Source organism: Oncorhynchus keta, unplaced genomic scaffold (genome assembly GCF_023373465.1).
Source record: "Oncorhynchus keta strain PuntledgeMale-10-30-2019 unplaced genomic scaffold, Oket_V2 Un_scaffold_5444_pilon_pilon, whole genome shotgun sequence".
NCBI classification, from domain to species: Eukaryota; Metazoa; Chordata; class Actinopteri; order Salmoniformes; family Salmonidae; genus Oncorhynchus; species Oncorhynchus keta.
The window spans coordinates 330,435-355,631 of NW_026290960.1; the positions used below are offsets into that span (position 1 = coordinate 330,435).

Consider the following 25,197-nt stretch of genomic DNA (forward strand, 5'->3'; position numbering starts at 1 on the left):
GTGCGTGTGATGAATGTGTGTGTGTGTGGTGTGCGTGTGTGTGGTATGTATGTGTGTGTGTGTGGTGTGCGTGGTATGTATGTGTGTGTGGTGTGCGTGGGTGTGGTATGTGTGTGTGGTGTGCGTGGGTGTGGTATGTATGTGTGTGGTGTGCGTGGGTGTGGTATGTATGTGTGTGGTGTGCGTGGGTGTGGTATGTATGTGTGTGGTGTGCGTGGGTGTGGTATGTATGTGTGTGGTGTGCGTGGGTGTGGTATGTATGTGTGTGGTGTGCGTGGGTGTGGTATGTATGTGTGTGGTGTGCGTGGGTGTGGTATGTATGTGTGTGGTGTGCGTGGGTGTGGAGGGGAGGAAGGCTGTGATGAAATGTCAAAATAATACAGGTCATAAATAGAGGTCGACCGATTATGATTTTTCAATGCCGATAATGATTATTGGAGGACCAAAAAAATCTGATACCGATTAATCGGACGATTTTATTTTTTAAATGTATTTGTAATACTGACAATTACAACAACACTGAATGAACACTTATTTTAACTTAATATAATACATCAATAAAATCAATTTAGCCTCAAGTAAATAATGAAACATGTTCAATTTGGTTTAAATAATGCAAAAACAAAGTGTTGGAGAAGAATGTAAAAGTGCAATAAGCGCTATGTAAGAAAGCTAACGTTTCAGTTCCTTGCTCAGAACATGAGAACATATGAAAGCTGGTGATTCTTTTTAACATGAGTCTTCAATATTCCCAGGTAAGAAATTTTAGGTTGTAGTTATTCTAGGAATTATAGGACTATTTCCCTCTATACCATTTGTATTTAATTAACCGTAGACTATTGGATGTTCTTATAGTCACATTAGTATTGCCAGTGTAACAGTATAGCTTCTTCCCTCTCCTCGCTCCTCCCTGGGCTCGAACCAGCAACACAACGACAACAGCCACCATCGAAGCAGCATTACCCATGCAGAGCAAGGGAAACAACCACCCCAAGGCTCAGAGCGAGTGAAGTTTGAAACGCTATTAGCGCGCTCTAACTCGCCAGCCATTTCACTTCGGTTACACCAGCCTCGTCTCGGGAGTTGATAGGCTTGAAGTCATAAACAGCGCAATGCTTGATGCACAACGAAGAGCTGCTGGCAAAACGCACGAAGGTGCTGTTTGAATTAATGGTTACCCGCCTGCTTCTGCCTACCACCGCTCAGTCAGATACTTAGATAGTTGTATGCTCAGTCAGATTATATGCAACACAGGACACGCTAGATAATATCTAGTAATATCATCAACCATGTGTAGTTAACTAGTGATTATGATTGATTGTTTTTTATAAGATAAGTTTAATGCTAGCTAGCAACTTACCTTGGCTTACTGCATTTGCGTAACAGGCAGTCTCCTTGTGGAGTGCAACGAGAGAGAGGCAGGTCGTTATTGCGTTGGATTAGTTAACTGTAAGGTTGCAAGATTGGATCTCCCGAGCTGACAAGGTGAAAATCTGTCGTTCTGCCCCTGAACGAGGCAGTTAACCCACCGTTTCTAGGCCGTCATTGAAGATAAGAATGTGTTCTTAACTGACTTGCCAAGTTAAATAAAGATTAAGTAAAGAAAAAAGAAAAAGAAAAAAAATAATAAAAAAATACAGATTTCCGATTGTTATGAAAACTTGAAATCTGCCATTCCAATTCATCGGTTGACCTCTAGTCATACAATATCCATCATAAAATGTGTGTCACAAAGTATGTGTCAAACATACCTGTACAGCTACCCGACACATCACAAACCACAGTACCATGTCAAATCAACAGAGGCCTACCTCTCTGAAAATAAAATACAAAGGATGACAATTATCCATTGTTTGAAACAATGTCCTCCGGGGTTTGGGTAGGTCAGATGAGATGCAGCCTACTGCTCTAGTATTGGTATCATCAGTGGATTGGAAGAGTGGAAAGATACTGTAGGCCACTAGATGGAACAGCAACAGGATGACAGCCTGGGTCAAAGCTGGGAAATATTTACAACAGGTCAACAGCTCAGTGTCTTAAAGGAATGTAGTCAAAGCACTCTCAATGAGCTTTTACTTGTCTGTCTGTCTGTCTGGATGGGTGGGTTCTGGGTGGGTTCTGGGTGAAACTGAAGAAACACAGACCATCTCTACAACCCCTCACCACTATTCCCTCTCCTCTTCCCCCCACCCTGCTCTGTTGCTCCGACCAAATCACATTTAGCTATCAATTGAATTAATGTTTGTTTGTAGTCCTGATGAATGCTGCTTCAGGGGACTTTAAACACTGATATGGAAACACTGAACTGGGTCTGACTACTAAGTCATGACCATTGGACTGTTTATCTAGGTTCACCTCTTATCAAAACTGACCATTGACATCATGTTGACTGAATCACAGGCCTTCCTGCCCAGCTGACACATCGGGACTTGCTGCTTGAGTCCCAAATGGCACCCTATTCCTTTCATAGTGCACTACTTTTGACCAGAGCTCAATAGGGTGCCATTTGAGATGGAGTCCAGACCTATCACTTGGACTGCAGCTGCGGTCAGAGGATAGATCAACCTCATCCCCCCCTTTCATTCTGAGAGGAGGAAAGGAAGAGGGAGAGTTGACACGAGTTCACGACACAAAGACACTCCATTCTCCCAGCCAGGGTCGGAATGTATGAATCCAGCATCAGTACAGCAGTGAACACACACCACACACACCACTATTGTTTCCCAGTGCTACTGTACTGTCCGTGGGCAGTGTGGACTGACATCTGATAGATCCAGGGGTCCTGACTGGTCAACACAGAGCGCTAGGGGTGACGTAGCCAGCTGAAAACAATACCCTGCAGTATACTAGATGGCAGCCTTCTGTGGCCTAAACTATGGTGCCATATACTGTCATGGAATTAAGCCTAGTGAAAAATATGACATTTTAAATTAACCATGCTTTGTTTCCATATGAGGTTTGATGGTTAGGACTACTCTAAAGAGAGCTGGTTACTTTAGATAATTACGTGAAGTTAGTTACACAAAACAGAGGGGTTGGTTGTGTTGCTTTAGATGACAAGGATGCTGATAGAGGAGAGGTTGGTAAATTTAAACTTTAGGTGAGGGGCAGGGTGACGGGGTTGGCTACTTTGTATGAGGGACGTTACAGGAAGTAGGCCTGGCTAGCTATAGGTGACGTTACAGGAAGTAGGACAGGCTAGCTATAGGTGACGTTACAGGAAGTAGGCCTGGCTAGCTATAGGTGACGTTACAGGAAGTAGGCCTGGCTAGCTATAGGTGACGTTACAGGAAGTAGGCCTGGCTAGCTATAGGAAGTAGACCTGGCTAGCTATAGGTGACGTTACAGGAAGTAGGCCTGGCTAGCTATAGGTGACGTTACAGGAGGTAGGCCTGGCTATAGGTGACATTACAGGAGGTAGGCCTGGCTATAGGTGACATTACAGGAGGTAGGCCTGGCTATAGGTGACGTTACAGGAGGTAGGCCTGGCTATAGGTGACGTTACAGGAGGTAGGCCTGGCTATAGGTGACAGGGGAGACAGTTACAGGATTAGGCCTGAGAGGATCAGTTGAGGAGTGAGGATGGTTGCCCAACCAGGATAAGCCAATTACACAACTAGCTACAACAGAGTCAGTTGCTACAGGACTCCAGCCCTAGTCCACCAGGGAAAAGAGACTCCAAACATGTATGCCCTGGCTGGGGGAGATTCAGACAGGAAGTCCCTGACTGTGTCCAGGTCTGGGTTCTTTAACTCTGGGTGCCATTCTCCATTCCGCTGGTGTGAAGGTGTAGGTTGTTTGTTCAGACGGAGTTGTATGTGATTGATTGATTAGCGCCTGGGATGTGAGTGAGAATAGCAGCGATTGTGGAAAAGGCTGCAGGTTGGCATGTGTGTGTTAGAGCGAGGAAGAGAGAGAATAGCAGCGATTATGGAAGATGCATTAGCAGGTAGCCTAGCGGTTAGAGGGTAAGGCCAGTCACTCTGAAAGTTTGCTGGTTCGAATCCCGAGCCGACTAGGTGAAAAATCTGTAGATGTGCCTTAGAGTAAGGCACTTAACCCTAATTGCTCCTATAAGTGCAGCTCAGCTCCAGATGTGTGGTGAAAAAGCCAGAGCAGCACTGACCTGGCAAAACTGGGTGGGACTACTGGGCCATCAACCATCAAACCCTTTGTCCATTCAAGCTTTTGTCTCCGATTTATTGTCTTCTAACATTCTCAGCTGGAAAGAGAGAAGTTGTATTGTTCTTTCACTGTTGTTGAATGGGAGGGGGCAAGAGAGGGAGCAATAGAGTGGTGGGTGGATGAGCGAGCTCGAGTGTGTGCATGTACACTACATTTTGAAAAATATATCACAAGCATGAAACCATCTTGGGTCCTTGAATCTCCCATGCACCATCATCACATCACTGTGGACCAAAACTCAGCCTATGTGGCATCTGAGGCCTTCACAGGAGGCCTTCATCCAAATCAAATCACATTTTATTTGTCACACGCACCGATTACAACAGGTGTCGACCTTACTGTGAAATGCTTACTGTCAAGCCCTTAACCAACAACTCAGTTCAAGAAATAGCCAGCTGAAAACAATACCCTGCAGTATACTAGATGGCAGCACTCTGTGGCCTAAACTATGGTGCCATATACTGTCATGGAATTAAGCCTAGTGAAAAATATGACATTTTAAATGGGCACTTACAGTAAGTCAGACCACACAATAGAGTAGCTAACTTGCATCATAGTTAAGTTACCCTATGCGCAGCAGGAGTCACTCAATGGAATGCGATTCAAATGCAAAAGAACCGGACATTCCTCCAGAGCGAATCAGCTGGCTAGTTAGTTGTCAACAATCTACCACACACTCACTGTAGCCTGGAAGTTTCTGGTAACTGGTCACTACCTAGCTAGTTAACTTACCTTGGTCCGTATTATAATAACTATCTAGCTAGTTATTTAACGGTGTGTCAAACATCAAAGTTCACCAGATAGCGAAGTCAGTTCATGTCAACACAGTGTGACAGTATAGGTACTGTAACTAGTTTAGTTAGATTCTCAATATAGTTAGCCTCAATTAAAACATATCTAGTACATAGATCAGCATATCAGGGAGAACAGATGAGATATTGGCCATCCAAAATGACAAGCGTATAAAAGCTGCTTAGCTAACTGGCTAGTTAGCTAGTTCACTTGTCTTTACTTACACGCATGCCTAGTACGCGCAGTGATCTAGTTAGATGACAAATCATTGACAATAATCAAACATCGGATAAACTCACGGACACTTCTAAAACATTAAAGGGACATTGTTACCTGCAGATACGTTTTGGGCCTAGCTAGCTAGCTTCATATTCCTATTAGCTAACTAAAGCTAGTTGTGCCGTTACCAGACATAATCGGTTCCGTCATTACTTCGCAGAGAAAATCCGTCTTTACCTTATCACAAGAGTCCATGTCAATCGCTGAGACCGCGGCAGACCGTCATTGAGCACGCAGTGGTCGTCAAGATATAGGTGATTTAATTTTCTTCATTGTAAATATTGAGCCATTTGTGTGAAACACACCCTGTTTTACCTCTGCCTAGTTGAACTGTTGCTGCCTAGCTAGCTCGGCTAGCTCTGAATGTGTCAACGTAGGAATGGAATGGCAGAGGGGATCATCTGGGACGGAAAGCCCACAGTCTCACACAATGTTCGTCTTTGCCTTCGGCGTCTGTCACTGATAAGATTTGAAGGACCAGGATAAATAGGCCTACTGTGCAAAAAGTATATATTTTTTTGTTGCGTAAAGCAGCTGCAATCGGAAGTTTACACGCACCTTAACTAAATACATTTAAACTCCGTTTTTCACAATTCCTAGTAAAAGTACCTGTTTTAGGTCAGTTAGGATTGCCACTTTATTTTGAGAATGTGAAATGTCAGAATAATAGTGGAGTGATTTATTTCAGCTTTTATTTCTTTCATCACATTCCCAGTGGGTCAGAAGTTTACATACAGTCAATTAGTATTTGGTAGCATTGCCTTTAAATTGTTTAACTTGGGTCAACGTTTTGGGTCGCCTTCCACAAGCTTCCCACAATAAGTGGGGTGAATTTTTGCCCAATCCTCCTGACAGCTGGTGTAACTGAGTCAGGTTTGTAGGCCTCCTTGCTCATACACACTTTTTCAGTTCTGCCCACAAATCTTCAATGGGTTTGAGGTCAGGGCTTTGTGATGGCCACTCTAATACCTTGACTTTGTTGTCCTCAAGCCATTTTGGCACAACTTTCGAAGTATGCTTGGGGTCATTGTCCATTTGGAAGACCCATTTGCGACCAAGCTTTAACTTCCTGACTGATGTCTTGAGATGTTGCTTCAATTTATCCACATAATTTTCCTCCCTCATAATGCCATCTATTTTGTGAAGTGCACCAGTCCCTCCTGCAGCAAAGCACTCCCACAACATGATGCTGCCACCCCCGTGCTTCACGGTTGGGATGGTGTTCTTCAGCTTGCAAGCCTCCTCCTATTTCCTCCAAACATAGTGATGGTCATTATGGCCAAACAGTTCTATTTTTGTTTCATCAGACCAGAGGACATTTCTCCAAAAAGTACGATCTTTGTCCCCATGTGCAATTGCAAACCGTAGTCTGGCTTTTATATGACGGTTTTGGAGTAGTGGCTTCTTCCTTGCTGAGCGGCCTTTCAGGTTATGTCGATATAGGACTTGTTTTACTGTGGATATAGATACTTTTGACCCGTTTCCTCCAGCATCTTCACAAGGTCCTTTGCTGTTGTTCTGAGATTGATTTGCACGTTTCGCACCAAAGTACGTTCATCTCTAGGAGACATATATTCTTCCTGAGCGGTATAACAGCTGCGTGGGCCCATGGTGTTTATACTTGCATACTATTGTTTGTACAGATGAACGTGGTACTTTCAGGCGTTTGGAAATTTCAAGGATGAACCAGACTTGCAGAGGTCAACAATTATTTTTCTGAGGTCTTGGCTGATTTCTTTTGATTTACCCATGATGTCAAGCAAAGAGGCGAGGCACTGAGTTTGAAGGCAGGCCTTGAAATACATCCACAGGTACACCTCCAATTGACTGAAATTATGTCAATTAGCCTATCAGAAGCTTCGAAAGCCATGACATCATTTTCTGGAATTCTCCAAGCTGTTTGAAGGCACAGTCAACTTAGTGTATGTAAGCTTCTGACCCACTGGAATTGTGATACAGTGAATTATAAGTGAAATAATTAGTCTGTAAACAATTGTTAGAAAAATGACTTGTGTCATGCACAAAGTAGATGTCCTGACCGACTTGCCAAAACTATAGTTTGTTAACAAGAAATTTGTGGAGTGGTTGAAAAACTAGTTTTAATTGCTACAACCAAACTGTATGTAAACTTCCGACTTCAACTGTATGTCTAGCCTACAACACTGAATCAACTTTTGGATTATAATTATAACAGATTTCTGCTTTGCTACTGTTCTGTATGAAATGTGATGGATGACATAGATTCACTCCCATCACTGAAAATGTATCTATTCATAAGTTTCTGCACACAAACAATTGACTAACATTAAGAACAGGAGTCTGTTGCAACTACCAAATAATACCGATATTTACAAATAATATAGTATGGAACCAATGTTAGCATGAGAGCGAAAAAGTAGACGGTATCTAGACCTACATTGAAATGTCATATACAGTAAACACAGTTGGAGAACATTAGTTTGTTTTATTCATAACAGCCAACGTGAATGCAATGCTGCAGCTACATGTTGTGAAAAAGGTTTCCCAACACCAGCTGCCAGTCAACAGGCACTAATAAACCATTGTGTTATTGTACTCAAACTGCCCACCCCAAAAAATACAGCACTTTTAAAAAGGTGTTGACAGTGATATTTCTTAAATCATTCTACTAATGTCTTGTGAAAAACAAACACGAAGGGCTTGACGTAAACCGAGATGTCCCTTAGAGAGCGCTGATGTCTTCTAGAAATCTCCTTCTCTAGGAAACGCAGTGTCAGATCACAAAACATCTCTGTGCTGCTGTGGAGCTCCTCTCCGCTCAGCCCATCCACACTGGATCGTCTGGTTTCTATTCTGACACATTGGAACAGTTGATGGAGATTTTCCTTCCTATCTTTCAGTGCTGTCCATTGTCACATGTCAGTCAGAATCATGTGAGTTTGCTGACGATGGCTTGGTTGAGAGAGTTGAGTTGTTTAGTCCATTTGTCTAAGGCAGTGTAGCGCGCCCCTCCTCTCTTCTGGTAGTCTAGCTCCAACAGCTGGTTGACCTGGTCGATACGGCCTTGGATGGTGCTACAGGGAGGAAACCACAGCACAAGAGAGAACAGAGAACAATGGTTCAATAAATACAACACAAGAATGGACATTGGCATCCTAGCAACATGACTAAACATTCTTTCCATCTTGGTCAGGAAAACATTTAGAAATGGATCAAACAATATTGTATAAAACAATGCATTTTTATATAAAAATGGGATCAACAACATCAATATTTGCATTTGATTATGGTTCAAATGACACAAATCACTGTGGATAGCATTAGCTGGAGTCATTGTTGAACTTCTTTCACTGTTTGGTTTCTGTCAAGCACCTGAACCACTGATGTGTGTACTCTCTCTCAACCAATTATCACATCTACACTAAGCTTTCTGATGAACACATTCCACCACCTCCACATTTCACTACATACAGTACATATTCTGTTGAGCTCCGTGACAACGGTGGGAATGCAGTGTCAAATGTCAATCTGTTCCAGTTGACTGGCTGTAGATCTGATCAGGCTGAGGGTAGTAAACAATGCACAGCAGTCTGCTACAGTAGCATGGGAAATAATAAAGACATGCTAGATAAGATACCCGCAAACTGTTGATTTCTCCCAAAGTTTTATTTGCCCAACGTTTTGATCAATAGATCTTCATCCGGCTGACAAGGACCTTTGGGTCAAAACGTTGCACAATAAAACTGTGGGAGCAATCAACAGTTTACAGGTATCATCATCAGTTTACTTTATGTAGCCTGCAAGTTACTGAATGTGTGCAAGTACACTACTTCTAAACTAAATAATGAAACCAGTAATAAATGACAGATCTGCAATAAATTAAACAGGGAAGAATAGCACCACGGAGACAGAGAGAGAGAGAGAGAGAGAGACAGAGACTCATGCTGGCCTCCTGCATTCCTCAAGGTGCAGGGTGGAAACTATGAGGAACTGAGAAATTCAAATGATCCCCGTACACGAAACATGTCTTAACACACATGCACAAGAAACATGCTTTGCTTCGTCTTGTGATGCCTCTGTCAGCCAGGTACACTATACAGTGAGTATACTAGGGCTGTCCCAACAACAAAAAAATTGTTTGTGTATGTTTATTTTTACATATATAGACACACCCTATTGTTTGAATAAAATCAACTATATGTTGACTACTGAGCATGTCTGATGCTTTAAGCACTGCAATTAAAAATAAAGACACAAATTACCAAAGAGGGAGCCAGAGATCAATATAGCCTAACCAGAAAGACAAAAACCTATTCCCAACCAGACCCTCCTCTTCCCGCTGCTGCTGGCCTCTGCAGCTTCTGCCGTTAGGCTCCTGAAGTAGCCTGTAATAGGCTACACCAACGGTCATCACCCTTTTCTATTTGGATTGGCAAGTTATTGTATCATTTCTACTGATCTGCGTGCCAGTTATGATTTTAATATGCACATTCATATCTCAAAATCAATGTCATGTGGTCAATAAGAATTCTACCCAATGAAAAAAGTAACTTCTATTGCCAATAGGTAAAAATAGCTGACATAATGCCAACAAATGAAAACACTGCAGCCCGCAGGTAGAAAAAAATCCTGATAAAAATAAATCCCCTATAAATCACATGAAGTAATCAGGTGGGCCTTTATGACGTTTCCACCCGATCAGGGTATTACATTTTTCCCTCTTTCATGCCGAGTGGTTATCGAAAGAGCTGGAAATATTTTTTAAATAGGCTACGTTGAGGAACTATTTTCATTCTCAATGGATGTAAAAACAGACTTTGTTTACTTGCTGTTGAAGGCGAAGAAAACATTATTTGAGAAGCTCCACAGTGATGGGGAGTTAAGACAATCAGAAATACTACACACTCGGCTAACAAAGTGTCCACTCCTACAATGACAACGGTGAGACTGGAATAATAATATTGTGAACGCATGAAAATAAATGACAGTAACCAAACAATGTAGACCTCCAAACGAGCTTCAATGCCATACAACACTCCTTCCGTGGCCTCCAACTGCTCTTAAACGCTAGTAAAAACCAAATGCATGCTTTTCAAACGTTCACTGCCTGCACCCGCACGCCTGACCAGCATCACCACCCAGGATGGTTCCAACCTTGAATATGTGGACATCTATAAGTACCTAGGTGTCTGGGTAGACTGCAAACTCTCCCTCCAGACTCATATCAAACATCTCCAATCCAAAATCAAATCAAGAGTCGGCTTTCTATTCCGCAACAAAGCCTCCTTCACTCACGCCGCCAAACTTACCCTAGTAAAACTGACTATCCTACCGATCCTCTACTTCGGCGATGTCATCTACAAAATTGCTTCCAACACTCTACTCAGCAAACTGGATGCAGTTTATCACAGTGCCATCCGTTTTGTCACTAAAGCACCTTATACCACCCACCACTGCGACTTGTATGCTCTAGTCGGCTGGCCCTCGCTACATATTCGTCGCCAGACCCACTGGCTCCAGGTCATCTACAAGTCCATGCTAGGTAAAGCTCCGCCTTATCTCAGTTCACTGGTCACGATGGCAACACCAATCCGTAGCACGCGCTCCAGCAGGTGTATCTCACTGATCATCCCTAAAGCCAACACCTCATTCGGCCGCCTTTCGTTCCAGTACTCTGCTGCCTGTGACTGGAACAAATTGCAAAAATCGTTGAAGTTGGAGACTTTTATCTCCCTCACCAACTTTAAACATCAGCTATCTGAGCAGCTAACCGATCGCTGCAGCTGTACATAATCTATTGGTAAATAGCCCACCCATTTTCACCTACCTCATCCCCACAGTTTTTATTTATTTACTTTTCTGCTCTTTTGCACACCAATATCTCTACCTGTACATGATCATTTATCACTCCAGTGTTAATCTGCAAAATTGTAATTATTCGCCTACCTCCTCATGCCTTTTGCACACAATGTATAGACCCCTTTTCTTTTTTCTACTGTGTTATTGACTTGTTAATTGTTTACTCCATGTGTGTTGTCTGTGTTGTCTGTTCACACTGCTATGCTTTATCTTGGCCAGGTCGCAGTTGCAAATGAGAACTTGTTCTCAACTAGCCTACCTGGTTAAATAAATGTGAAATAAAAAATAAATTAAAAAAAGATAAGAAATGTTGGTCATTTATGTTAAATGACTCTGTCTTGTATGTAACATGATGATTCAGGACTCTGTCTTGTATGTAACATGATGATTCAGGACTCTGTCTTGTATGTAACATGATGATTCAGGACTCTGTCTTGTATGTAACATGATGATTCAGGACTCTGTCTTGTATGTAACATGATGATTCAGGACTCTGTCTTGTATGTAACATGATGATTCAGGACTCTGTCTTGTATGTAACATGATGATTCAGGACTCTGTCTTGTATGTAACATGATGATTGATTCATGTAACATGATGATTCAGGACTCTGTCTTGTATGTAACATGATGATTCAGGACTCTGTCTTGTATGTAACATGATGATTCAGGACTCTGTCTTGTATGTAACATGATGATTCAGGACTCTGTCTTGTATGTAACATGATGATTCAGGACTCTGTCTTGTATGTAACATGATGATTCAGGACTCTGTCTTGACTCATGATGATTCTGTCTTGTATGTAACATGATGATTCAGGACTCTGTCTTGTATGTAACATGATGATTCAGGACTCTGTCTTGTATGTAACATGATGATTCAGGACTCTGTCTTGTATGTAACATGATGATTCAGGACTCTGTCTTGTATGTAACATGATGATTCAGGACTCTTGTCTTGTATGTAACATGATGATTCAGGACTCTGTCTTGTATGTATCATCATTCATGATACTGGTGTACCATCCCGCGGCCTGCAATGGATTAGTCCACCCAGACAGGAGTGAATCAGACAGGTGTCTCGTGTGCCATCATTTTTTAGAATATATTTACCACTGCTCGACTGAAAAAAGATCTTGGTCCACCAACAGCCTATTGACCAAACAATCGACTAAATGGGGTAAGCGCTAGAGCACACAAAACATTAGGAACACCTTCCTAATATAGAGTTGCACCCTTCGCCCTTTGGCCCTCAGAACAGCCTCAATTCATCAGGGACTGGACTCTACAAGGTGTCGAAAGGGGATGCTGGCCCATGTTGAATCCAATGTTTCCTTCCCACAGTTGTGTCAAGTAGGCTGGATGTCCTTTGGGTGGTGGACCATCCTGATACACACAGGAAACCCATCAGCGATCCATGTCTCAAGGCTTTAAAATCCTTCTTTAACCCGTCTCCTCCCCTTCATCTACACTGACTGAAGTGGATTTAACAAGTGAAATAAGGGGTCATAGCTTTCACCTGGTCAGTCTGTCAATGGAAGAGCACTCGGTGTAGTTTATAAGAGGTATTCAGTCTCATAGAAATACAGAAGAGTCTAGAGAAAACATACAAGTCTTCCATGGCGTGAATGTCTGTTTGATGCAAAAAAAAAAATCCTAACAGTGGATTCTACACTCCTAAATGGTAGTTTGGGCCACAGATAAGATGCATGTCTAGGACAAACTTACTTGTCCAATATGCACTGCACCAACAAACTCTCCACGTCACAAACATCTATGTTCAGCTCCTGAAACAGAGGAGACAGAACACAGGGCGTTACACTTTGATCAATCCAAACAGCAACATCAGTGACCTAATAAATACATGATCTACTCAGCAAAGTTCATTATCAGATACATTATCAATACACACAGTGAAGTCAATGATTAACTCTAGCCTGGTCTCAGATGTGTTTGTGCTGTCCTACCAACTCTTATTGTAAAAATCATCATGCCAATGACCATATGAATTGGCAAAAAAGCACACAAACAGATCTGGGACCAGGCTCGTTAGTCCAGATGCCAGTGCTGTCCTAAGACTTACCTTAGAGATGAATGGGATGTGTATTCTAGTGTAAGGCTTGATGAGCGCGATAAGGACCTGGGTCCTGATGTTCCGCAGCAGCTCTGGAAAATAAGACAAAACAGCACTGATCAGAGACTCTTCAGTCCACACCCCGTCCACCAGGGCACCATCACCCCGTCCACCAGGGCACCCTCACCCCGTCCACCAGGGCACCATCACCCCGTCCACCAGGGCACCCTCACCCCGTCCACCAGGGCACCCTCACCCCGTCCACCAGGGCACGCTCACCCCGTCCACCAGGGCACCCTCACCCCGTCCACCAGGGCACGCTCACCCCGTCCACCAGGGCACGCTCACCCCGTCCACCAGGGCACCCTCACCCCGTCCACCAGGGCACCCTCACCCCGTCCACCAGGGCACGCTCACCCCGTCCACCAGGGCACGCTCACCCCGTCCACCAGGGCACGCTCACCCCGTCCACCAGGGCACGCTCACCCCGTCCACCAGGGCACGCTCACCCCGTCCACCAGGGCACGCTCACCCCGTCCACCAGGGCACGCTCACCCCGTCCACCAGGGCACGCTCACCCCGTCCACCAGGGCACGCTCACCCCGTCCACCAGGGCACGCTCACCCCGTCCACCAGGGCACGCTCACCCCGTCCACCAGGGCACGCTCACCCCGTCCACCAGGGCACGCTCACCCCGTCCACCAGGGCACGCTCACCCCACCCACGCTCACCCCGTCCACGCTCACCCCGTCCACCAGGGCCACTCACCCCGTCCACCAGGGCACGCTCACCCCGTCCACACTCACCCCGTCCACCAGGGCCCGCTCACCCCGTCCACCAGGGCCCGCTCACCCCGTCCACCAGGGCCCGCTCACCCCGTCCACCAGGGCACACTCACCCCGTCCACCAGGGCACACTCACCCCGTCCACACTCACCCCGTCCACCAGGGCACGCTCACCCCGTCCACCAGGGCACACTCACCCCGTCCACACTCACCCCGTCCACCAGGGCACATCATCTCAATATGCAGATACTGGTACAGTTTGTCTCAAGTTTGTTGAAACCTCGTCTTCAATGCAATACTTCCATGTCTCGTTCATCAACAAATGTGAGAAAGCCCACACATATACACACAGGCACACAAACACCACTCACCCTCTATGTGTTCTCTGATGAAGGGGTCATCCATGATACTACTATGGTTGGTCTTCAGTATCTTCTCAAACTCTGTGATGTCATTATTCTGATAGGAGCTGAGAGTAGACACACAACAGTAGAACAGTCACTGGGTTAGAATAATGACATTACAATCCATAAAATAATGACTGTTGAAGCCAGAAGTTTACATACACCATAGCCAAATATATTTATTCTTACTTTCACAATTCCTGACATTTAATCCTTGCAATAATTACCTGTTTTAGGTCAGTTAGGATCACCACTTTATTTTAAGAATGTGAAATGTCAGAATAATAGTAGAGAGAATGATTTAATTCAGCTTTTATTTCTTTCATCACATTCCCAGTGGGTCAGAAGTTTACATACAGTCAATTAGTATTTGGTAGCTTTGCCTTTAAATTGTTTAACTAAGGTCAAACGTTTTGGGTCGCCTTCCACAAGCTTCCCACACACAATAAGTGGGGTGAATTTTGGCCCATTCCTCCTGACAGAGCTGGTGTAACTGAGTCAGGTTTGTAGGCCTCCTTGCTCACACACACTTTTTTAGTTCTGTCCACAAATCTTCAATGGGATTGAGGTCAGGGCTTTGTGATGGCCACTCCAATACCTTGACTTTGTTGTCCTTAAGCCATTTTGCCACAACTTTAGAAGTATGCTTGGGGTCATCGTCCATTTGGAAGACACATTTGTGACCAAGCTTTAACTTCTTGACTGATGTCTCGAGCTGCTGCTTCAATATATCCACACAATTGTCCTTCCTCATAATGCCATCTATTTTGTGAAGTGCACCAGTCCCACCTGCAGCAAAGCACTCCCACAACATGATGCTGCCACCCCTGTGCTTCACGGTTGGGATGGTGTTCTTCGCCTTGCAAGCCTCCTCCTTTTTCCTCCAAACATAGTGATGGTCATTATGGCCAAACAGTTATATTTATGTTTCATCAGACTAGAGGACATTTCTCCAAGAAGTATGATCTTTGTCCCCATGTGCAGTTGCAAACTGTCTGGCTTTTTTATGGTGGTTTTGGAGCAGTGGCTTCTTCCTTGCAGAGCGGCCTTTCAGGTTATGTCGATATAGGACTCGTTTTACTGTGGATATAGATACTTTTGTACCTGTTTCCTCCAGCATCTTCACAAGGTCCTTTGCTGTTGTTCTGGGATTGATTTATACTTTTCGACCCAAAGTACGTTCATCTCTAGGAGACAAAAAGCGTCTCCTTCCTGAGCGGTATGATGGCTGCGTGGTCCCATGGTGTTAAGGGAGGAGACCAGAGCTAAAGAGCAAATGGCTTTCAAATGGGCTTTTTATGGTCGATGCCATTCAATCCAGCATCCGCTGTGTTAACGAATGTGGAGCCTGTGAAGGGTAGGGCATTCATGCTTCTCACACTGTTCAGAGCAGACATACCAGAAACCCCTCTCCAACTACACCTGTCAACCAGTCGTCGTCTGGGAAACAAACACGAGCTCACGGAGGCCTCAGCCTTGTTTTACATTTTGAGAGAGAGGTGTCAGAGCCACAGCCTAGGAGCGGTTCCATTTCCTTCTGTAATTGCATCTAAATCACAGAGCAGACCCTCTGTGTCGTGGATCCCAGACTGATCATACATTAGGTTGAAGAGACGCCACAGCTGAACCCGTGGTTAAAGGGTATCTTCACTATGTTGCACCTCCATCAACCACTTATATGTGATGTAAAACCCAAAACAGTTTGGGTCGACTGACAACTCAGCACAAATAAGTGGAAATAGGTTGTACATAGTGACGTTATTGTTTAACTGATGCCGTGGCTTTCTACCCTAAAATATCAGCAACACCGCCATGGATGACTAGAAGCACACATGTGTTCTTACCTTACTAGATTTGTCATGGCCAAGATCTCTGGGTCGTTTTTATAGGGTTTGGCCTGTCACAGAAAAACACAATAAGAAAAGCCACTGTAATAAAACACTTTATCAAGCAGTGTTTGCTGCAGGGGATTTGAATGTGATTAATGCAATGTTGCCTCCAACAATATAAAGGTACGGGATGCATCCACCACGTGTATTGTTCCATAATGATAATGTTAGTAATTGCTCTAAGGGGATAAATAACATTTAAATTAACTGGACTTAACTAAACTGAATTGAATGAGTGTTGTACCTCCTGTGAGTCAAAAGGGTTGATTCCAGACTTCATGAGCATGTTGGCCAGCACCAGGTACTTCAGACAGGTGGTTCTCCTGGGGCTGCCTGACTCATCGTAGTTCTTAAACGCCTCAAAGAAGTCTGTGTGGGCCTTCTCAAACTCCCCCTCTCTCAGGTGCATCTTACCCCCACACTCTGGGGAAGGGGACAAAACAGGAACAGGCCTGTTAGTACATCACATAAACACACGCAGTGACTGACACACACACATTTTTTTACCGTCTTATACAATATCGGTTTTATCCACGATAGTGGCAAACCTCCCCGAGTTTTCCTACACGTCAGTTTACAAGGCGTAACCATAGAATTACTATTCGAAGGGGGATTCTTTTTCTACAGTCAATGTAGTTATTCAATGTAAACCGCTGTGTGTGTGGCTCCAATGCAATAAATGTAAAATATAATAATGTTGACAGCTATGCTGCCTTCAGGGTTTCATCTGTCTACGGTGGTAACACACCCCTGATGACTCCCATAATGAGTGGGTGAGGGATAGCAGACTTGATGTGCAGGGACTGTTCATACAGGGCCTTCAGCTTCTTGTTGTTCTTCTGGGCTGTGTACATCTGGATCTCCAGAGCATAGATCTCCAGGAGCTGGGTGCCTTTCTTTAGGTCGTCCTCCCCGTCATCTGTCTAGAGAGAGACATAGATATACACCATTACAGATCACACACACATAAAAGACCATAGATCCCCAATATCCTTTGTCTGCACTGCACACAGATATAGAACTTAACAGATCAGATATGCACATAACAGACCACACATCTTCAACATTGTCTGTCTGCAGTGCACATAGATACAGATATACCACATAATAGATCAGATATACACATAACAGACCATATATCTGCAACATCATCTGTCTCCAGTGCACATAGATATACAACATAACATATCATACCAGTATACAACAACAACAATACTGCTAGCAGCCATATTGGGAACTTAGCTACTCAGATGGCGGTGTAAAGCCCATCAGACTAAGTGTTGTCTCAGACTACCACCTGTCTTACTGTACCTGACAGGACTGGTGCAGCTGTCTGAGGATCTTCTGTAACTTCCCAAATTCCTCCCTCTCCAGGTACAGCTTGCCCAGCTGAGAGACAACAAGAGGACTTAAGTTAAAACAGGCTGAGAGACAACAAGAGGACTTTAGTTAAAACAAGCTGAGAGACAACAAGAGGACTTTAGTTAAAACAAGCTGAGAGACAACAAGAGGACTTTAGTTAAAACAAGCTGAGAGACAACAAGAGGACTTTAGTTAAAACAAGCTGAGAGACAACACGAGGACTTTAGTTAAAACAAGCTGAGAGACAACAAGAGGACTTTAGTTAAAACAAGCTGAGAGACAACAAGAGGACTTTAGTTAAAACAAGCTGAGAGACAACACGAGGACGACAGTTAAAACAGGCTGAGAGACAACACGAGGACGACAGTTAAAACAGGCTGAGAGACAACACAAGGACGACAGTTAAAACAGGCTGAGAGACAACACGAGGATGACAGTTAAAACAGGCTGAGAGACAACCAGAGGATGACAGTTAAAACAGGCTGAGAGACAACCAGAGGATGACAGTTAAAACAGGCTGAGAGACAAGACGAGGACGACAGTTAAAACAGGCTGAGAGACAACAACAACTTCTATGTTTGTGCTATAACTATCACTAAATAAGGATGTTAGAGTGATGTTTGGCAAACAATTTAACACAAACAGATCTCGCTACCAGTCTTTGGCATTGCAGAGGTAGAAACTCCCAAACACAGAGGCCTGACAAACTGCCAGATCAGATATTGTCCTACTCATAGAAATAAACAGAAACATTGTGTACTACATGCATATGTCCCAATTCTCACTTGTTCATTTTGCTTTATTGATTTGAGAGGAAATTACTAGTCCCTGACTCCACCAATCCACTGCTTTTTGATTTTTGTGGGAAGTAGTGACTGAGTGCACACTAGGAAAAAGCTGATATTATTTTGACACACCCTACCTTTGTGTTAGTTTTGAACCAGAGTCTGTCGTTCTTGGCATCCTTCAGAGCGTCCAGCGTCGTTTCATAAAACTCCTGCAGCAGGTCCATCTGTGACACATAAAACAACCAACCACAGCCCACATTAACACCTCAGTCATCTAGAACATGAACCTCAGTCTACATTAACACCTCAGTCATCTAGAACATGAACCTCAGCCTACATTAACACCTCAGTCATCTAGAACATGAACCTCAGCCTACATTAACACCTCAGTCATCTAGAACATGAACCTCAGCCTACATTAACACCTCAGTCATCTAGAACATGAACCTCAGCCTACATTAACACCTCAGTCATCTAGAACATGAACCTCAGCCTACATTAACACCTCAGTCATCTAGAACATGAACCTCAGCCTACATTAACACCTGTCATCCAGAACATGAACCTCAGCCTACATTAACACCTCAGTCATCTAGAACAGAACCTCATTAACAAGTCATCTAGAACATGAACCTCAGCCTACATTAACATCTGTCATCCAGAACATGAACCACAGCCCACATTAACACCTCAGTCATCTAGAACATGAACCTCAGCCTACATTAACACCTCAGTCATCATCCAGAACATGAACCTCAGCCTACATTAACACCTCAGTCATCTAGAACATGAATCAGCCCACATTAAACCTCAGTCATCTAGAACATGAACATTAACACCTCAGTCATCTAGAACATGAACCTCAGCCTACATTAACACCTCAGTCATCCAGAACATGAACCTACATTAACACCTCAGTCATCTAGAACATGAACCTCAGCCTACATTAACACCTCAGTCATCCAGAACATGAACCTCAGCCTCACATTAACACCTCAGTCATCAGTCAGAACATGAACCTCAGCCTACATTAACACCATGAACCTCAGTAGAACATGAACCTCACAGAACATGAACCTCAGTCATCAGAACATGAACCTCAGCCTACATTAACACCTCAGTCATCTAGAACATGAACATTAACACCTCAGTCACAGAACATGAACCTCAGTCATTAACACCTGTCATCCAGAACATGAACCTCAGCCTACATTAACACCTCAGTCATGTAGAACATGAACCTCAGTCTACATTAACACCTCAGTCATCCAGAACATGAACCTCAGCCTCCATTAACACCTGTCATCCAGAACATGAACCTCAGCCTACATTAACACCTGTCATCTAGAACATGAACCTCAGCCTACATTAACACCTGTCATCCAGAACATGAACCTCAGCCTCCATTAACACCTGTCATCCAGAACATGAACCTCAGTCTACATTAACACCTGTCATCCAGAACATGAACCTCAGCCTCCATTAACACCTCAGTCATCTAGAACATGAACCTCAGCCTCCATTAACACCTCAGTCATGTAGAACATGGAACCACTGCCACCACTTCATTCATACCAATAGGACTGACCCAGAGTCAGTAACTTTATTGGCCATATAAGACAAAAGTTGTAAGAAATTGATAAAAAGTTGTTTTTTTAAATGGAATAACAAACAGTTCACATCACTTGAGATTTGAGCCAAAATAAAGATCTGAGCTTTGAGGCCAAAAAGCCTTTATTCTAGTTCCAGGTATTGTGTCTATACCTGTTTGGAGGTGGAGATGTAGTCTAGGATGGAGTTGATGGACTTCTCTGAGTAGTTTCTGGTCACAGCGCTCCTGATGTACGTCAACAGCTGCTTGTACCGAGACATCATCTCTGGGAAGTTGGTCTGCAGGACACACACAGTTCGACAGGAGACAGGGCATCAGGGCATTGAAGTTGCAGTGGGAATGACAGTATGTCATAAAGAAAAACTCACAAGCACTAATCATATGGACTCAGAGATGGAGAGTAGACATTTTGAGACAACACCACAGAGCATTTCATTTCTTACTAGCTTGAAGTTGATTTTGATCATCTGTTTTAGGGCTTTGAACCCCCATTCTCCCTTCTCTCCCTCCAGCTCCAATACCTGCCAATAGAGAGTATACATTACCATCGTACACTCATCAATCTGTGAGTGAGTGGAGCGAGTGAGTGAGTAGCCAGTACCCACCTTCTGAAAGCTGTTGAGAGCTGCTTTGGGGTCATCCTCCTTCAGTGCTTTGGAATTGTAGTACTGGTTTTCCAAGTCGACATTTGGCTCTGAGTTACTGTCCTCGGAATATTCCTGGGTTGAGACATAAACTCAGGACATAAGTTAGCTGGCTATGAGTTAACACAACAAAAATTGATAACGTGACAGAGATGTTATGATTGGGATAACGGCTTGCAATAGTTGTTTACTAATGAGTCTAAGTAGCTAGCTGTTTTCTCTAACCAGCAACGGCGCATGCGCGGCCACAGGGTAGTTATCTACACCTAGCTAACTAAACGGTTGTACGTTTGTGGCTAGCTATGGTAACATAACATGCTATAATAAATTGACGAGTAAAGCGAACTCAGTATACTATAGCAAACTCAGTTTCCCCCATGCCAAGCTAGCACTAGCAGCAACTCTGCAAGCTATCCTCGCCTTTATGCTAACGTTAGCTGAACTAGCTATCTATCTAGGTAGTTTAGCTACCTCACTAGCTAACTCCCCTGCTCCGACCTAGCTAATGAAAATATACTAGCTAAGGAAACAGCTCTGATTAAACATCAATAAACAAGGAAATAGAAACGTATTATGTAAACTTACGCTTACCAGATCATAATCTTCTTCATCGTCGCACATGAAATCATCTTCCATGTCAGACATCTTGACGGGTTTTCGGAGACAACAAACACATCGCAGCTCTACAGCGCCACCAAACACTACGCCGGTTTCAGCATAGTACTGCATTATTCTTTCTCGTATTGTAGTTCGCTTTTCTACCGGAAGCTGTCGCTGTCACATCACAGGATAGATCTGTAACATTTCTAGTCTTTTCAATTAATTCAATTTGACTCACTGATAACTATCTTACCTTATCAACCTAGAAATAGCCATAAAAAACTTACATCACAAATCAAAGGGACAAGCATGAGGACCATGTATTTATGAAGTCTTACCCCTGCCTTACCTCCCTAATCTTACCTCATTTACACACACTATATATTTTTTCCTATTGTGTTATTGACTGTACATTTGTTTATTCCATGTGTAACTCTGTGTTGTTGTTTGTGTCACACTACTTTGCTTTATCTTGGCCAGGTCGCAGTTGTTAATGAGAACTTGTACTGGACTACTTGGTTAAATAAAGGTGAAATAAAATATTTAAAAAGTATACCGGATATATCAGGGACTCGTCCCTATTGTAAAACTGAAGAGTGCAGAGATGGTAATGTGTGTGTGTCTGTGTGTGTGTGTGTGTGTGTGTGGAGGGGGAGTCATATACATACACACAAATTTGCGATTTTTGGTTCCAACCGCCGTGTCTTTGTGAGACGCAGAGTAGGTGAACGGAAAAGCATTCCTCTTGAAGCTGGTTGAGAGAATGCCAAAAGGGTGGCTACTTTGAAGAATCTAAAATATCAAATATATTTTGATTTGTTTGTTTGACACTTTTTTGGTTACTACATGATTCCATATGTGTTATTTCATAGTTTTGATGTCTTCACTATTATTCTACAATGTAGAAAACAGTAAAAATAAAGAAAAACCCTTGAATGAGTAGATGTGTCCAAACTTTTGACTGGTACTGTACATACACACACATTGACAGGGGCTGAGTCACTGGCTTACTGGTGCTCTTTCATGCCGTCCCTAGGAGGGGTGCGTCACTTGAGTGGGTTGAGTCACTGATGTGATCTTCCTGTCTGGGTTGGCGCCCCCCTTGGGTTGTGCCGTGGCGGAGATCTTTGTGGTCTATACTCGGCCTTGTCTCAGGATGGTAAGTTGGTGGTTGAAGATATCCCTCTAGTGGTGTGGGGGCTGTGCTTCGGCAAAGTGGGTGGGGTTATATCCTTCCTGTTTGGCCCTGTCCGGGAGTATCATCGGATGGGGCCACAGTGTCTCCTGACCCTTCCTGTCTCAGCCTCCAGTATTTATGCTGCAGTAGTTTATGTGTCGGGGGGCTAGGGTCAGTTTGTTATATCTGGAGTACTTCTCCTGTCTTACCCGGTGTCCTGTGTGAATTTAAGTCTGCTCTCTCTAATTCTCTCTTTCTCTCTTTCTTTCTCTCTCTCGGAGGACCTGAGCCCTAGGACCATGCCTCAGGACTACCTGGCATGATGACTCCTTGCTATCCCCAGTCCACCTGGCCGTGCTGCTGCTCCAGTTTCAACTGTTCTGCCTGCGGCTATGGAATCCTGACCTGTTCACCGGACGTGCTACCTGTCCCAGACCTGCTGTTTTCAACTCTCTAGAGACAGCAGGAGTGGTAGAGATACTCTTAATGATCGGCTATGAAAAGCCAACTGACATTTACTCCTGAGGTGCTGACTTGCTGCACCCTCGACAACTACTGTGATTATTATTATTTGACCATGCTGGTCATTTATGAACATTTGAACATCTTGGCCATGTTCTGTTATAATCTCCACCCGGCACAGCCAGAAGAGGACTTGCCACCCCTCATAGCCTGGTTCCTCTCTAGGTTTCTTCCTAGGTTTTGGCCTTTCTAGGGAGTTTTTCCTAGCCACCGTGCTTCTACACCTGCATTGCTTGCTGTTTGGGGTTTTAGGCTGGGTTTCTGTACAGCACTTTGAGATATCAGCTGATGTACGAAGGGCTATATAAATACATTTGATTTGATTTGATTGACCCAGTTGCAATCCCACACTGAGAAATGGGTCTGAACCATGACAAGAGGTTTTCAGCATTTTGATAGGGTCAAATAATTTGTTTAAAGGGATTTCAACAGGCCAGTCTCTGGGGTACTCAGAGAAAAAAACACCCTTGGCAGAGTTGGTTTGTTCTCAGCAGTGAGGGACTCACTGAGGTATGAACTATGAATGTGGATCTATTGGAGTGTTTTTTTACTAACATTGCGTGATAACTCTGGGAGGCCGTTTCTGAATAGAGTGGAATCAACCCTGTGGATCAGGTTTAAAAATATTTCATGACCATTTTAAAACAGTGTTGGCTGCCACTCTATGACACACACACACACACACACACACACACACACACACACACACACACACACACACACACACACACACACACACACACACACACACACACACACACACACACACACACACACACACACACACACACACACATAGTGTTGGCTGCCACTAACAGCATGTGTCCTGTCTGTAATCGCTCTCTCCCTCACTAAGAAACTTGTTTTACACCAGACTCACAAACATATTTTATTACTAAAGAGATTCCTTTTCTGAGAAGACTGATTTCTAATTTAAGAAAGAGGCCTGAGACGTGTCATAACCGCATTGTGGAAGACAGAAGAGCTTTAGTTGGTTATTCTGGACCCGTTGGAGCATAATATTTATAATATCGTCTGATGGATCCATCTGATGGATCCAGCACCAGAGAAAGGAGAGCAGGGCGGGATGTGTCAGCATGTTGTTACTGGGTAACAGGGCTCCTTTGTCACAATATCCAGTGTGTGTGTGTGTGCAGAGATGGGCAAAAATGACCAAATACCCTAAAGACTAATGTATCAAAACAAAATACAACAATAACCTCAACAACATTCTTAGTAACGGTAACAAACAAAAAAACATTTGACTTGCTATGACTCTGATATGTGGTTGTTTATCTACTTTAGTTGAATGCACTGACTGTATGTCGCTCTGGATGCTAAATGACCAAAATGCAAATGTAAAAATGACCACTTTGCAAAGCATGGATATTATTATTCTAATAAGCCACACCCCTTCAGATGGACAAAGATACAGCAACATGTATCTTGTAATAAAATACCCTAAAGAATGTAGGAAAATAACATGCCAAATACTGTTGTCAACAATACATTTTTATAAAGATATTTACTTTCAAAATACAGAAAATACATAATAGACAGACTATTTCAGTCAGATGTCCTGTGCAGTTAGAAATGGAACAAATACATGTGTGGACCAAGCGCCTTTTCAATTTCACCTTATTTTAGAAGAAATAGTCCATCATTTTCTATCAGGACTGTTGAAAAGTATTTTGTATTTTGAAAATACATAATACAGCTATCTAAAGTATCTTGTTACAAAATACACTGGAATATAGTTCAGGCCAGTGAAATACAGATGACAAAATACTCAAAAGTAATTTAAATATGCATTTTAAATACATGTAACATAAATACTGCCTCTGGTCTCTCTCTCTGGGCCTGTGCTCAGTGATCAGACCAGCTCTGGTCTCTCTCTCGTGGCCTGTGATCAGTGATCAGACCAGCTCTGGTCTCTCTCTCTGGGCCTGTGATCAGTGATCAGACCAGCTCTGGTCTCTCTCTCGTGGCCTGTGATCAGCCCAGCTCTGGTCTCTCTCTCCTGGCCTGTGATCAGTAATCAGACCAGCTCTGGTCTCTCTCTCGTGGCCTGTGATCAGTGATCAGAACAGCTCTGGTCTCTCTCTCGTGGCCTGTGATCAGTGATCAGAACAGCTCTGGTCTCTCTCTCTGGGCCTGTGATCAGTGATCAGACCAGCTCTGGTCTCTCTCTCTCTGGGCCTGTGATCAGTAATCAGACCAGCTCTGGTTTCTCTCTCTGGGTCTGTG

At 43.6% G+C, this 25,197-nt stretch overlaps 2 protein-coding genes and 1 long non-coding RNA gene across 16 annotated transcripts in view; all 3 read right to left on the reverse strand.

Annotated features, from left to right (window-relative positions):
• secisbp2l (SECIS binding protein 2-like) overlaps nucleotides 1-5,719 on the reverse strand; it is a 44,426-nt gene extending 38,707 nt beyond the window's left edge. The window contains exon 1 of the mRNA XM_052516797.1: nucleotides 5,434-5,719. Within this exon, the coding sequence (XP_052372757.1) occupies nucleotides 5,434-5,451 (18 nt within the window). The 5' untranslated portion in view covers nucleotides 5,452-5,719. The remainder of the gene's footprint in view (nucleotides 1-5,433) is intronic.
• Nucleotides 5,720-7,700: 1,981 nt separating this feature from the next.
• On the reverse strand, nucleotides 7,701-21,399 carry LOC118375345 (COP9 signalosome complex subunit 2-like). Of its 4 annotated transcripts, none has more exons than XM_035761858.2 (13): nucleotides 21,243-21,399; nucleotides 20,613-20,726; nucleotides 20,451-20,528; nucleotides 20,160-20,285; nucleotides 18,530-18,619; nucleotides 17,557-17,634; nucleotides 16,994-17,168; nucleotides 16,490-16,668; nucleotides 16,201-16,253; nucleotides 14,324-14,421; nucleotides 13,177-13,259; nucleotides 12,822-12,880; nucleotides 7,701-8,309 (listed from the first exon to the last, which is right to left on the reverse strand). In XM_035761858.2, exons 1-13 carry the CDS (start codon nucleotides 21,378-21,380, stop codon nucleotides 8,165-8,167), a joined length of 1,416 nt encoding a protein of 471 aa, XP_035617751.2. In that variant the 5' UTR covers nucleotides 21,381-21,399; the 3' UTR covers nucleotides 7,701-8,164. The 4 variants fall into 4 exon arrangements, with proteins under 4 accessions (XP_035617751.2, XP_052372634.1, XP_052372635.1 ...); XM_052516674.1 differs by having other exon boundaries at nucleotides 18,530-18,626; nucleotides 20,158-20,285; XM_052516675.1 differs by having other exon boundaries at nucleotides 21,237-21,380.
• On the reverse strand, nucleotides 18,655-20,132 carry LOC127929134 (uncharacterized). Of its 11 annotated transcripts, XR_008133332.1 has the most exons (5): nucleotides 19,494-19,530; nucleotides 19,297-19,330; nucleotides 19,235-19,262; nucleotides 19,085-19,124; nucleotides 18,655-18,940 (listed from the first exon to the last, which is right to left on the reverse strand). It is a non-coding gene; the product is annotated as an uncharacterized LOC127929134 (long non-coding RNA). The 11 variants fall into 11 exon arrangements; XR_008133329.1 differs by lacking the exons at nucleotides 19,235-19,262; nucleotides 19,494-19,530 and adding an exon at nucleotides 19,597-20,132 and having other exon boundaries at nucleotides 18,655-18,922; nucleotides 19,067-19,112; nucleotides 19,297-19,370; XR_008133327.1 differs by lacking the exons at nucleotides 19,235-19,262; nucleotides 19,494-19,530 and adding an exon at nucleotides 19,597-20,132 and having other exon boundaries at nucleotides 18,655-18,922; nucleotides 19,029-19,112; nucleotides 19,297-19,370.
• Nucleotides 21,400-25,197: the final 3,798 nt, after the last annotated feature.